General features: G+C 36.5%; 1 protein-coding gene across 8 annotated transcripts in view; it reads right to left on the minus strand.

Moving 5' to 3' along the window:
- The window catches only part of NRF1 (nuclear respiratory factor 1), a 138604-nt gene that overhangs the window by 76774 nt on the left and 47963 nt on the right, over positions 1–13867 (minus strand). For 3 of the 8 annotated variants that reach the window (XM_025471625.3, XM_025471622.3, XM_025471627.2), the window contains 2 exons: positions 8170–8398; positions 436–550 (listed from right to left, as the gene is read on the minus strand). In XM_025471625.3, the coding sequence (XP_025327410.1) occupies positions 436–550; positions 8170–8392 (338 nt within the window). In that variant the 5' untranslated portion in view covers positions 8393–8398. Of the gene's footprint in view, positions 1–435; positions 551–8169; positions 8402–8511; positions 8560–13867 lie in introns of those variants that run through there. The other 5 variants (XM_035698613.2, XM_025471623.3, XM_025471624.3 and 2 more) reach the window with 2 other exon arrangements.

Consider the following 13867-nt stretch of genomic DNA (forward strand, 5'->3'; position numbering starts at 1 on the left):
TCTCTATAAAAAAAGAGAAACTACTGTATCCTCCTCCAGACCTTTTTTTCCCCCTCACTCTATTTTCTTTTCTTCCATAGTACTTATCTTCATTTGATACATTACATATGTGTTTACTTTCTTTTTTCCTTCACTAGAATATAAGTTCTTTAAGGGAATTTGTTTTGTTCATGGTTATATTCCCGAGGCCTACAGCAATGTCTGGCACAGAGCAGGCATAAAAACTTTCTCTGAATGAAATGATGTGATATTCTACATTTGTTCATCATTTCTAGTTTCATTTATTTAATTCCATAGGAGTACTTTCAAGTCTAATTCTGCCATCAAGGACTCTAACTTGGCATCCTTGGTGTACTTAGTAATGTATGTTCTAACTCTCATTCACATCACGAAGCACTGGAGGAACAGCAACAATATGGAGAAGGTAGCCCTCACCGAAGAAGGCGTGTTTGCTGTCTCTTCCGGATAGATGGATTAGACTCAAACACATGAGGCCGTTTCCGCTTCTTTCCTGTTGCCACAGCAGCAGCAGCAGCCATTCCCACAGGACCTAAAATAATAACGCATGTGCTGAGATCAGGCAAAGCCTGCTAGCTGTATAAGACAGAAAATAAAGGTACAAAAAAGGTAGCATTTATTTCCTAATATGTTCTCATTAAATAAAATGTTTCTGATATTATCAACATACTTTGCTATTGTTCACCACGAATCATATTTTCATTTACCAATAAAACTTACAATGAATCTTAAAAAGTGATTGACTTAAACACCTCCCCACCATACACTAGCTAAATTTGATATAACGTTATGTTTTGTTTTGTTTTGTTTTGCCAGCATGCCCATACTGCGAAGGCAATATTTTCAGAGGTGCTAGATTAAACTGCAGCATTGAGAGGAAGAGCTTGCCAAAAGAAAATAATCACAGATTTCAAATTTCACTTCCAACCCTGTGCCCCTCTTTCCATTACCCCAAGACACTGCCAAGTGGACAGTGCCAAGTTAAGGAAGTCAGAGATAATCACTCATACTTGGAACTCAAATAGTAATACTACCACACATAAGAAGACTATCTGGAAGAATATTACCTTAATGGGAAATTTTTTTCTTATATATCTGAGAATTGTGCCTAAAATGGCATTGTTGACCACAAAGTTAAACTGATAAAAGCATGCTGGCAGGAAAAAGATGAAAACTATCCCACTCTGAGGAAAAAATATTAATAAAAGTTGGTCTGGCTTGCCCTGAAGCTAATCACTAAAAGAGAGGAAGTATTGGTGTCTCTGATTCATGGAATCTCAACGTATCAAGGACATTCCTTTTTTTTTTTTCCTTTTTAAGCAGATGACCCACTTTTATCCTTATCTGTAAACCCTGTAAAAGGCTTACATGAAAATTAAGTTTACTCACATTTATATATGTTATATATGGTCTAAGGGGCTCAATTAAAATAAGCCTTCTTGAAAATCCAGACAAATCTCTCTACATGTATTTTTGGTAGTATAATCAGTCTGACTTAAATAAACTCCACTAAAGAGCCCCAGAGCAAGTAAAAAAATAAATTAATAATTTTCCTCTCCTTTCCATAAAAAATCTTACTGATGCATTTTTTCTAGGATTTTATTTTTTTAATTGTGATAAGAACACTTAATGAGATCTGACATATTAATTTTTTTAAGTGTACAATACAGTTAAATAGGCACAATGTTATATACCAGATTTCTAGAACTTATTCATCTTGCATAAGAGCAACTCTCATTTTCACACCCCTGTCCCTGGCAACTACCATTCTACTCCTATTTCTCTAAGTTTGACTAGGTACCTCATATAAGTGGAATCATGCAGTATATGTCCTCTGTAAATGACTTATTTCACTTAGCATAATGTCCTCAAAGTTCATCCATGTTGTTGTATATGGTAGGATTTCCTTCTTTTTAAAGGCTGGATAATATTCCATTTTATATCTACACCACATTTTCTTTATCCATTCATCGGTCAGTGGACATTTGAACTGCTTCCACATCTTGGCTATTATGAATAATGAACATGGGAATGTGAATACTCTATGAGATCCTGATTTCAATTTTTTTGATTAAATATCCAGAGATAGAATTGCTGGATCATAGGATAGTTCTATTTAACTTTTTAAGGAATCTTTATACTGTTTTCCATAGAGGCTGCACCATTTTATATTCCCACCAACAGCATACAAGGGTTCCAATTTCCCTACATTCTTTGCTGATATTTATCTATTTTTTTTTTTTATAAGAGCTATTCTAACAGTGTGAGGCAGCATCTCACTGTGGTTTTGATTTGCATCTCCCTGATGATTAATAATGTGAACATCGAGGGAGGGGGAAAAAAAAATAATGTGAACATCTTTTTCATGAACCTCTTGGCCATTTGTACGTCTTCTTTAGAGAGATGTCTACTCAAGTCCTTTGTCCATTTTTTAATTAGCTTATTTGTGCTCTATGGAGTTGTAGGAGTCCAACATTTTATTACTGAAACTTTCAAATACAGAACAAAGTTAAAAGAATTTTTTAGTGAATATTCATATCTACCACTCTACCATTAACATTTTACTATATGCACCTATCCATCTTTCTTTTCTTTAATTCTTTAAGATTTTTTTAGATTTTTAAATAATCTCTATAGCTAATGTGGGGCTTGAACTCACAACCCCAAGATCAAGAGTCACGTGCTCTAATGAGCCAGCCATGCACTCCATCTTTCTATCCATTCATCAAGCCATATCATTTTTCTTATTCTGATTCATGTAAACTGCAGTATGACTCCCCTAAATATTCAGTAAAAATATCATTACCTAGAGTTCAGTATTTCTTTACAAGTTTTTCTTTTGAGGTAAAATTTACATATAATGCAATGTACAAAATCTTAAGTGTACATTCAATTTTAAGTGTACCATAAATTTTGAAAATGCAGACACTTATGATAACCAATCTCCTATCAAGATATATAATAATATCACCACTACAATAAAGTACCCAAAATTCTGAATTTTTTCACCCTATTTTAGTTGTCTATTCTAGAACTCCAAATAAATGGAATCATATAATATATACTCTTTTGTGTAAGGTTTTTTTCACTTAGAATAATGTTTCTGAGATTTATCCATATTATTATATATTAGTAGTTTGTTCCTTTTTATTGATGAGTAATATTCCAGAGTATAAATAAATCATTGTTTATCCATTATCCTATTGATAGACATCAAGGTAATTTCCAGTTTTAGCTATTATGAATAATGATGCTTAATTAATTTATAAATTCAATACAATTCAAATTAAAATCCTGGCATGGGTTTTTCTAGAACTTGAGAAACTGATCCTAAAACTTAAATGGAAGTACAAAAGGCCAAGATTAGCTAGAATTATTGTGAAGAATTTTAAAAGGTGAACTCATCCTATCAAACATCAGTAGTTACTATAAAGCTATAGTCATTAAGAGTATGGAACAGGCTGAAGGATAGACAAACCAATGCAACTGAACACAAACACCTTCTTATGTCAGAAGACAGAGTGGGAAAAGGATGAACTATTAAAAATATGGTACTGGGACAAATGACTGTATGGAAAAATAATGAAACTAGATCTCTATATCATATACAGAAATGTATTATTCCAGGTGAATTAAAGAGCTAAATTAAAACAACAAGAACAAAAAATTTTATAACTTCTAAAATAAACTGTTGTAGAGTATTTATACACTCAAGGGTAAGAGTTCCTTAAGTAAGACTCCAAAAGGATTAACAGTAAAGGTAAAAGACTGATAAATTTCACAATAATATAAATTAAAACCTTTATAGACAAAAAGAAATAATAAAAAATTGGGGGAAGGAGTGGTCAACAAATTGGGAGAAGATAATAAATGCAATGCATACTATCGAGAAAAGAATAGTATTGAAAAACATTATCAGTAACTCTTACAAAGTAATTGGGAAAAACGACACAACCCGATTGGACAAAGGCACAAAGAGGAAATATGCAAAAGAAGAAAAGCAAATAGTCAATAAAGATCTGAAATGGTGCTCTATCTCATCTTCTGCACTGGCCGGAATTGCTCGCTCAGAGATAAGCAAATTAAACCAACAATGAGATACTATTTCATATTCATTAGACTAGCAAAAACAAAAAACAAAAAACAAGTCCAAATATGGTACGGACTGGAAGCAACCGGCACTTTAGCATGCTGCTTGTTGGGATGTAAATTAATATAGTGATCTGGAAGGGCATTTGGAATATTTAGTAAAGTTGAAAACGTGCCCATCTTTGCCCTCTCATTCTCCTCCTGGGTATATCCTTCAGCAGTGTTTTTAAACTGCAGGTTTCTGTTCTTTGGTGGTTCATGAGTAGTTTTTGTTTTTTAACAAAATGGAATAAAGTAAAAGATACCAGAACATATCAGTGGGTGTATCATGGCGGACATGTAAGTAATACTCCATGAGAAATTGTTATTACAGTTATATGTACACTCACTTATTCCAGACCACAATGTAAAACATATCACTATGGGAGCTGTCAAAGTTTGAAAAACAATGCATGGGTTTTCCCACAATTTGCATAAGAAAACAAAATAATTTTCATTTGCAGCTATTATTAATAGCAGAAACTTACAAACAGCCTAAGTATTATACCAATATATGTCATATTCAGATAATGAATAGAATACCAAGTAACAATTAAAATAAAAACATAGGGATCCCTGGGTGGCGCAGCGGTTTAGCGCCTGCCTTTGGCCCAGGGCGCGATCCTGGAGACCCGGGATCGAATCCCACGTCGGGCTCCCGGTGCATGGAGCCTGCTACTCCCTCTGCCTGTGTCTCTGCCTCTCTCTCTCTCTCTGTATGTGACTATCATAAATAAATAAAAATTTAAAAAAATAAAAAAATAAAAAAAAATAAAAACATACTGCCACATTATCAATATGAATGAATCTCAGAAAAATATTACTGAATGAGATAAACAATGTTATAGAAAGGATTAGAAAAAAAAAAGAAAGGATTAGAGTGCTATCATTTATATAAAACTTAAAACATGGCAAACAATGCTAAGTATCGTTTATTGAAACAGACATACACAACAGTAATAAAAGAAGTACATGAGAATGATAAATTTAGAATACTGGTTAACTCAGGGGAGGAAAGAGAATAGGATTAGAAAAAGCAGCAATTCCCTTCCCTTCCCTCTCCATTCACCTTGTTTCGTTATTTCTTCTAGAGTATTCAGTGCTTTCTGAAATTATTCTGTACCTTTATTATTTGTACCTTTCTCCTCACCACTGGTCTGTAAGCTCCTTTAGGAGCAAGCTCTTGCCTGTCTTGTTTATTGTATCTACATATAGTGACATGGAGTATACAGCGATTCCTCAATAATTGCTGAATGATTAAATGGTAGATAATTTCTACCACCTGGCCCTCAGTTTCCACACCTGTCACATGAAAATGTTAGATAAAAGTCCTTTCCTAATTTTAACATCATGACAATGCAGTGCCGTAATAGCAAAACTGTGGCTCAAAAGCATCTTCCTTCCCAGGAAAGAAGTTGACCTGCATTCATTATGTTAGGATGCCCTCTTCTGGGAAGTATAAATACTTCAAAAATATATTTCACAAACATCTCATCTGTGTTCTGCCACTGAGCCTTATTTTAAATTCACAATTCCAGAAATACACAGTGGATAATAACGGAGAATAATACGGCTGTTTTTCATTTTTCATTTGTTTTCTCCTTAAATATAGCACATTCTAAAAAAAGATGAAATATTGTGGCCATTCCTAATCACTGATTTACTGTCCAATTTTCTCCTAAATATCTTCTAAGATCAGTTTTCCTTATACAATATTAAACCCTTCCAGGCATCGTTTACATAGAGTCTTCTACATAATGTTAAATGTACAATGTAAATAGCAAAGAGAATGGCACAAACTATAGCCCAGCTTTAAGTCATTTAGTGGCCCAGAAAATCTCAAACCTTAAATTGGATTAAGATAATCCAGGATTGCTAGTGTCCTCAGGCATCTGGCAGAAGCAAACAAAAATCCTCTCTAGAGGACAATAATTTCATTCTAGACCCCAAATTATTTCTAAAAAAATTTCTAAATGCACCATCTAGCACTCATTTAAACATAACCAATACATGAAGAGAAAAAGCAATGTAAGTAAGAAACATCAACAACATACAACAGAAAAAGAGCCAGAGGCACTTCAGAGAGTAGAGTACCAAATTTATTGTAAAATCATTATGCTTACTTCACTCATGGAGATTAAAAAACTTTTTTTTTCTATTTCAAAGTTATAATAATACAAATTTGGGAGGAAAAAATATTAGAAATTCTAAAACAAAAAACTATTAACTATTACTAAAATTACTGCCTCAGTAGACAGATTTAAAAGCACTTCAGACACAGCTGATGAGAAAAATTAATAAACTAGAAGACAGTCTGAAGAAATTATATAGAGTAAAGCATAAAGAGACAAAATAATGGTAATACAGAATAGAGGGTAAGAGACATAAAGGATTTGGTGAAGACTCAATGAGGAAAACTAATATATTTAACTGGAGTCACAGAAGGGAGAGATGGAATGGAGCAGAAGCAAAACTGAAGCAAAATGTAGTGACTAAGAGGCACCTGAGTGGCTCAGCTGGTTAAACGCCTGCCTTTGGCTCAGGTCATGATCCCAGGGTCCTAGGATTGAGCCCTACGTTGGACTCCCTGCTCAGCGGGAAGTCTGCTTCACCCTCTCCCTTTGCCCCTCTTTCCAACCATGCTTTCTCTCTCTCTCAAATAAATAAAATCTTTAAAAAAAAAAAAAAAATCTTGTGACTAAGACGTTTCAGAATTGATGAACGACATCATCCACAGATTCAAGATGTTCAAAGAATCCTAAATAGAATAAATAAGAAGTCCAAAGCCAAATATATCACAAAAACCGAAGACAGAAAAATAAACAAAAAAACTAAAGACAGAGAAAATCTTTTTTTTTTTTTTTTTTAAGATTTTTTTTTATTTATCTATTCATGAGAGACACAGAGAGAGAGAGGCAGATTCCATGCAGGGAGCCGAATGCGGGACTCGATCCTGGGACTCCAAGACCACGCCCTGGGCCAAAGGCAGGCACTGAACCGCTGAGCCATCCAGGGATCCCCCAAGACAGAGAAAATCTTAAGAAGAGTTGGAGGAGGGACCTATGTGGGAGATAACCTGCAAAGGAGCACCTGTTAAAATGAAATAGCTGCATTCCAAAAGCAAGGATGGAAACCAGAGGACAGCAGAAATAGTATCTTCAATACGAGGGGAAAAAAATAAGTGTCGACCTAAAATTCTATACCTGATGAGAACATTCTTTGAGACTGAAGGTTAAATAAAAAACATTCTCCAACAAAAACTGAGACTTCCATGCTGAAGAAAATACTAAATGTTATCTTTAGATAAAAGAAAAACTCTCAGAAGTCAAGTTGGATATAAAGGAAAAAATGAACACTATGTATGAAACAAAAATAATGTCTTGTATAGCTTAAAATATACAAAGAATTAATACACAGAATAATAGCATATAGGTCAGGAGGGGCGGTAATAAAATTCAAGGGTTTGAAGAGACTTGCACTGTCCCTAAAAAGGACAGAAGTATCAACTACAGAAGACTTCTAAATAAGTTAAGGATGCACTATAGTTTCTAGGGGTACCACTAATAATAAAAGTGTGTATAATTTTCAAACTAACAAGAAAAAAAATTTAAACTTTTCGGTCCCTCCAAAACACAAAGGAAAAGTAAACACAAAGTGGGATGAAGAGAAAATATATAGCAAGCATGATAAATTTAAACCTAAACATACCAATGGTTATGTTTAATGTAAATGGACTAAATGCTTTAGTTAAAAGTCAAAAGGTTGTTGGAATGGATGAAAACACAAAACCAAAGTCTAATCATTAATAGTATGTGATTAATTAGTATGTGTCACATTAATAGTATGTGACATCTTAAGTCTCAGTAGAATACAAGCATAAGCTGTAGATGAAAGGCTTTAAAAACTGTGAAAATGTGATATGAAGATATACATGACAATGCCTACATCCGAGGCCCTTTCAGATATGCACAATACCAAAAATTAAGCAAAAAACCGAAGAGCTTCTGTTCCAAACAACATTACCTGCAGCAGCTAGATGGGCTGTTACCTCATCAGCCGCTGTGGAGTTGAGTATGTCTGAATCATCATAAGATGTGTCCTCAGGAGAAGAAGGTGAGTCTTCATCAGCACTCAGCATACTGTGCTCAGTATAGGTGGCCACATGGACCTGCTGTACTTGTTGGGCAACTGCATGGGCTTCTATGGTAGCCATGTGTTCAGTTTGGGTCACTCCGTGTTCCTCCATGAAGATCTACTGTCAGAAGAAATAGCAAAGAACAGAATTCAATGTGTAATGTAACACAATGCTTAAACTAAGCAATATTTTCCGCAAGAGCTGAGGAAGCCTGCAATTTTACTACATACCTCACCACACCAAGTCATAGGAAATGGAAAGCACCATTCAAACATCACCTAGAAATGGTAGAACATTTTCCTTATGTAAAATCATTTTGGTAGAAATTCACTGTGCTAATTTTATATGTCAGGCCACATAAGAGTAAATACTCTTGATATTACATGTAACAATAAAAAGATATTTTAAAGATCCCAGTGACTTGCATTTGCCATTATAGAAATAAAAAAATTAGTAAGTAAAAGAAATACTTAACATTTTCTTTGTACTTCACAGACAAATGGAAGTTAAGCTTTATTTTTTCCAAAACTACAATCACTTAAATTGGTTTTTCTGCATATAAAACTGTGCTTCTTGTAAATCCTGATATGATGCAGTAACTTGTAAAGTGGTAAGATAAAAGTCTCTTCTACTGCACTTATAATCTATTCCCTCATCCCCCTCAATCTACGGAAATGTGTTAACCTTACAAGAATTTTTTGAAGCATACATACATAGATATGATTTTAAATAAAAACAAGTTCATATGTGGAGCACATGGGTGGTTCAGTTGATTAAGCATCTGCCTTTGGCCCTGGTCATGATCTCAGGGTCCTGGGACTGAGTCCCACGTGTTGGACAACCTGCTCGGTGGGGAGTCTGCTTCTCTCTCTCCCTCTGTCCCTCCCCTCTGCTCATGCTCTCGCTCTCAAATAAACAAAATCTTCATTTAAAAAAAGGTTCATATTACACATACTCTTTTATAATTTGTTTTCATATTACAATCTATCTAAACATTTTGATGCGTCAAAACATACAGACCTTTCTAAACAGCTGCAGTATACTTCATTGTATGGATGTGCCATAATTACGCAACCAATCACCTACTGATACGTGCCAAGGCTGCTTCCCACATTTTGCTTTTATAAACATCAGTGTGGTGAATATTTTTGTTTATAAAATTTTGCATAGTGGTCCTTGATAAACTGAAAAGAATACCCTATGATCCAATAATTAATTATCTTCCAGCAATTATACCTAGAAGAACTGAAAGCAGGGTCTCAAAGGGCTATTTATACACCCATGTTCATAGCAGAATCATTTAAAATAGCCAGAAATGTAGAAGTATCACAACTAACCACTGATGGATAAATGGGTACATAAAATATGTAGATATATATACAAAAGAATAGTATTCAGCCTCTAAAAAGAAGGAATACAGGGGTAACTGGGTGGCTCAGTCAGTTAAGTTTCTGCCTTCAACTCAGGTCATGATCCTGGGATCAAGCCCCACATCGACTCCCTGCTCAGCTTTTGCCTCTCCCTCTGCCACTTCCCCTGCTTATGCTCTCTCTCAAATAAATAAAATCTTAAAAAAAAAAAAAATAAGAAGACAAGAACTTCCCTTACCGATTTTCAAATTGGGGTACCCAGGTGGCTCAGTCAGTTAAGTAACCAACTCTTGGGTTTTGGTTCAGGTTGTGATCTCAGAGTTGAGCATTGTGGCAGGCTCTGTGCTCAATGAGGAATCTGTGTGAGATTCTCTCCCTCTGCCTCTCCTCTACATGCTCATTCTCTCAAAGAGAGAGTAAAAATATATATTTTTTTATATATATAAAAAATCTACAGCTAGTATCATATTTAATGCCAAGAAGCTAAAAGCTTTCTCACTAAAATTAGGAATAAGGTAAGGATATTCCCTCTCACCACTCCTTTTCAACACTGTACTGGAAGTCCTATAGATAGTCCAGTAAGGGAAGAAAAAGAAATAAAAGGTATACTGATTGGGAAGGGAAGAAAACCCTGTGTTTATTCAAGAGGACATAATTGTCTACACAAGAAATCAAAAAAACCCAAAAAAATTGGGCAGCCTGGGTGGCTCAGCGGTTTAGCGCCGCCTTCACCCCAGGGCCTGATCCTGGAGACCCGGGATTGAATCCCACGTTGGGCTCCCAGCATGGATCCTGCTTCTCCCTCTGCCTGTGTCTCTGCCTCTCTCTCTCTCTCTCCCCGTGTGTCTCATGAATAAATAAATAAATCTTTAAATTTTTTTTAAATTTATTTATGATAGGCACACAGTGAGAGAGAGAGGCAGAGACACAGGCAGAGGGAGAAGCAGGCTCCATGCACCGGGAGCCCGACATGGGATTCGATCCCGGGTCTCCATGATCGCGCCCTGGGCCAAAGGCAGGTGCCAAACCGCTGCGCCACCCAGGGATCCCTAAATAAATAAATCAAAAAAAAAAAAAAAGAAAAAAGATACTCTCTATGAAGATAATGAGAAGACAAGGCACAGACTGGGAGAAAATATTTGTAAAAAGTCAGCTGATAAAGCTGTTTTCCACAATATGCAATAGAATATGAACAACCTGATTTAAAAATGGCAAACAACCTGAAAAAACACCTCACCAAAAAGTTATAGATACGGCATATAAGCATGTGAAAAGATGTTCAATCATGTCGTTACCGGATTGCAAATTAAAACAAGATAATACTACACATCTATGAGAATGGCTAAAATCCAAAACACCACCACCACAAAATGCTGGTGAGGATGTGAAGCAACAGGAATTCTCATTTATTAATGGTAGGAATGCAAAACAGTACAGCCACTTTGGAAGACGTTTGGCAATTTATTACAAAACTAAACACGCTCTTATCACACAACCCAGCAATTGTGCTTCTTGGTATTTACCAAAGAAGTTAAAAACTTTTATCTACTACAAAATCTTTACAGAAATATTTACAGCCTATTCATAACTGCTAAAACTTGAAGTGACCAAAGTATCCTTTAATAGGTGAATGGATAAACTATGGAACATCCAAAAAATGGAACACTATTTAGCACTACAAAGAAATGAGCTAGCGAGCTATTAAAAGACATGGATGAATCTTAAATGAATAGCTAAATAAAAGAAGCCTGAAAAGGCTACATATTTTATGACTGCAACTATATGAAGTTCTGGACTTCATCAAGATAAGAAGCTTTTTGCACAGCAAAGGATACAGTCAACAAAACTAAAAGACAATCTACAGAATGGGAGAAGATATTTGCAAATGATGTATCAGATAAAGGGCTAGTTTCCAAGATCTATAAAGAACTTGGAACTCAACTCAACACCAAAGAAACAAACAATCCAATCATGAAATGGGCAAAAGACATGAACAGCAATCTCACAGAGGAAGACATAGACATGGCCAACAAGCACATGAGAAAATGCTCTGCATCACTTGCCATCAGGGAAATACAAATCAAAACCACAATGAGATACCACATTCTCACACCAGTGAGAATGGGGGAAAATTAACAAGGCAGGAAACCGCAAATGTTGGAGAGGATGCGGAGAAAAGGGAACCCTCTTGCACTGTTGGTGGGAATGTGAACTGGTGCAGCCACTCTGGAAAACTGTGTGGAGGTTCCTCAAAGAGTTAAAAATAGACCTGTCCTACGACACAGCAATTGCATTGCTGGGGATTTACCCCAAAGATACAGATGAAATGAAACGCCGGGACACCTGCACCCCGATGTTTCTAGCAGCAATGTCCACAATAGCCAAACTGTGGAAGGAGCCTCAGTGTCCATTGAAAGATGAATGGATAAAGAAGATGTGGTCTATGTATACAATGGAATATTACTCAGCCATTAGAAATGACAAATACCCACCATTTGTTTCAACGTGGTGAATTATGGGTATTACGGGTATTATGCTGAGTGAAATAAGTCAATCGGAGAAGGACAAACATTATATGGTCTCATTTATTTGGGGAATATAAATAATAGTGAAAGGGAATAGAAGGGAAGGGAGAAGAAATGGGTAGGAAATATCAGAAAGGGAGACAGAACATAAAGACTCCTAACTCTGGGAAACGAACTAGGGGTGGTGGAAGGGGAGGAGGGCGGGGGGCGGGGGTGAATGGGTGACGGGCACTGAGGGGGGCACTTGACGGGATGAGCACTGGGTGTTGTTCTGTATGTTGGAAAATTGAACACCAATAAAAAATAAATTTATTATTAAAAAAAAAGTTCTGGCAAAGGCAAAACTATGCAGATAGAAAAGAATTAGTGGTTGCCAGGGATTAGGGGGAACACAAATTTTGCAGGGCAGTGAACTACTGTGTATGATACTATAATAGTAGAAAATATGTCATTTAATATTTGTCCAAACCCATAGAATGTACAACACAAAGAGTCAACCATATGTGAATTATAGGATGATAATGATATGTCAATATAGACCCAACCATTGTAACAAATGTACCACTCTAACACGTCGGATGCTGATACTCAGGAAGGCCATGCCAGTGTGGGGACAGGGAGGGTATATGGGAAAATTATACCTTCCCCTCAATTTGTCAATTATACCTCAAAGAAAATTAAAAAAAAAAAAAGACAAAAAAGAAATTTTGACACATGGTATGGCATGGATGAACATTGAGGATACTCTGGCTAAGGGAAATAAGTCAGTCAAAAAGGACAAATACTATGTAATTCCACTTATATGAGGTCTCTAAAGTAGTCAATTTCGTAGAGACAGACAGTACAAGGTTGGCTGCAAAGAGCTGAGAGGGGAAGGGAAACAGGAATTGCCTCACAGGTATAGAGCTTCAGTTTTGCAAGATAAAAAGAGTTCTGGAGATTATACAACGATATGAATGCACTTAACACTACTTAACTGTACACTTAGAAATGATTAAGGGTTGGGGCACCTGGGTGGCTTAGTCGGTTAAGCATCTGCCTTCAGCTCCAGTCATGATTCCAGGATCTGGGATCGAGCCTCACACTGGGCTCCTTCCTCACCCAGGAGTTTGCTTCTCCCTTTTCCTCTGTCCCTCCCCCCTGTTCATGCTCTCACACTCTCTCTCTCTCTAATAAATAAATCTTAAAAAAAAGAAAAAAGAAAGAAAGAAATGGTTAAGGGGTACTTTGGTGGCTCAGTTGGTTGGGAATTTGACTTTTTTAAAAAAAATAATTTATAATTTGAGAGAGAAAGAAAAAGCATGAGTGGGGAGCAGGGGGCAGAGGCAAGGGAAAGGGAAAGGTAGAAGGACAAGCAGACTCCCCACTGAGCATGGAACAACCAGCTGAGTCACCCAGGTGCCCTGGGTGTCTAACTCTTAATTTCAGCTTAGGTCATGATCTCAGGGTCTTGGAATCCAAACCCCATCAGGCCCCACGCTCACCAGGGAGTCGGCTTCTCTCCCTCTCTACTACTCCCCCTGCTCACATGCATGTTCTCTCTCTCTCTCTCAAATCAACCAATCAATCAACTGGGGCGCCTGGGTGGCTCAGTCAGTTAAGTGTCTGCCTTCAGCTCAGATCATGATCCCCAGGGTCCTGGGATCAAGCCCTGCAAGGAGCTCCCTGCTCAGTGGGGTGTCTGCTTCTTC

The sequence above is a fragment of the Canis lupus genome, chromosome 14, assembly GCF_003254725.2.
Source record: "Canis lupus dingo isolate Sandy chromosome 14, ASM325472v2, whole genome shotgun sequence".
NCBI classification, from domain to species: Eukaryota; Metazoa; Chordata; class Mammalia; order Carnivora; family Canidae; genus Canis; species Canis lupus.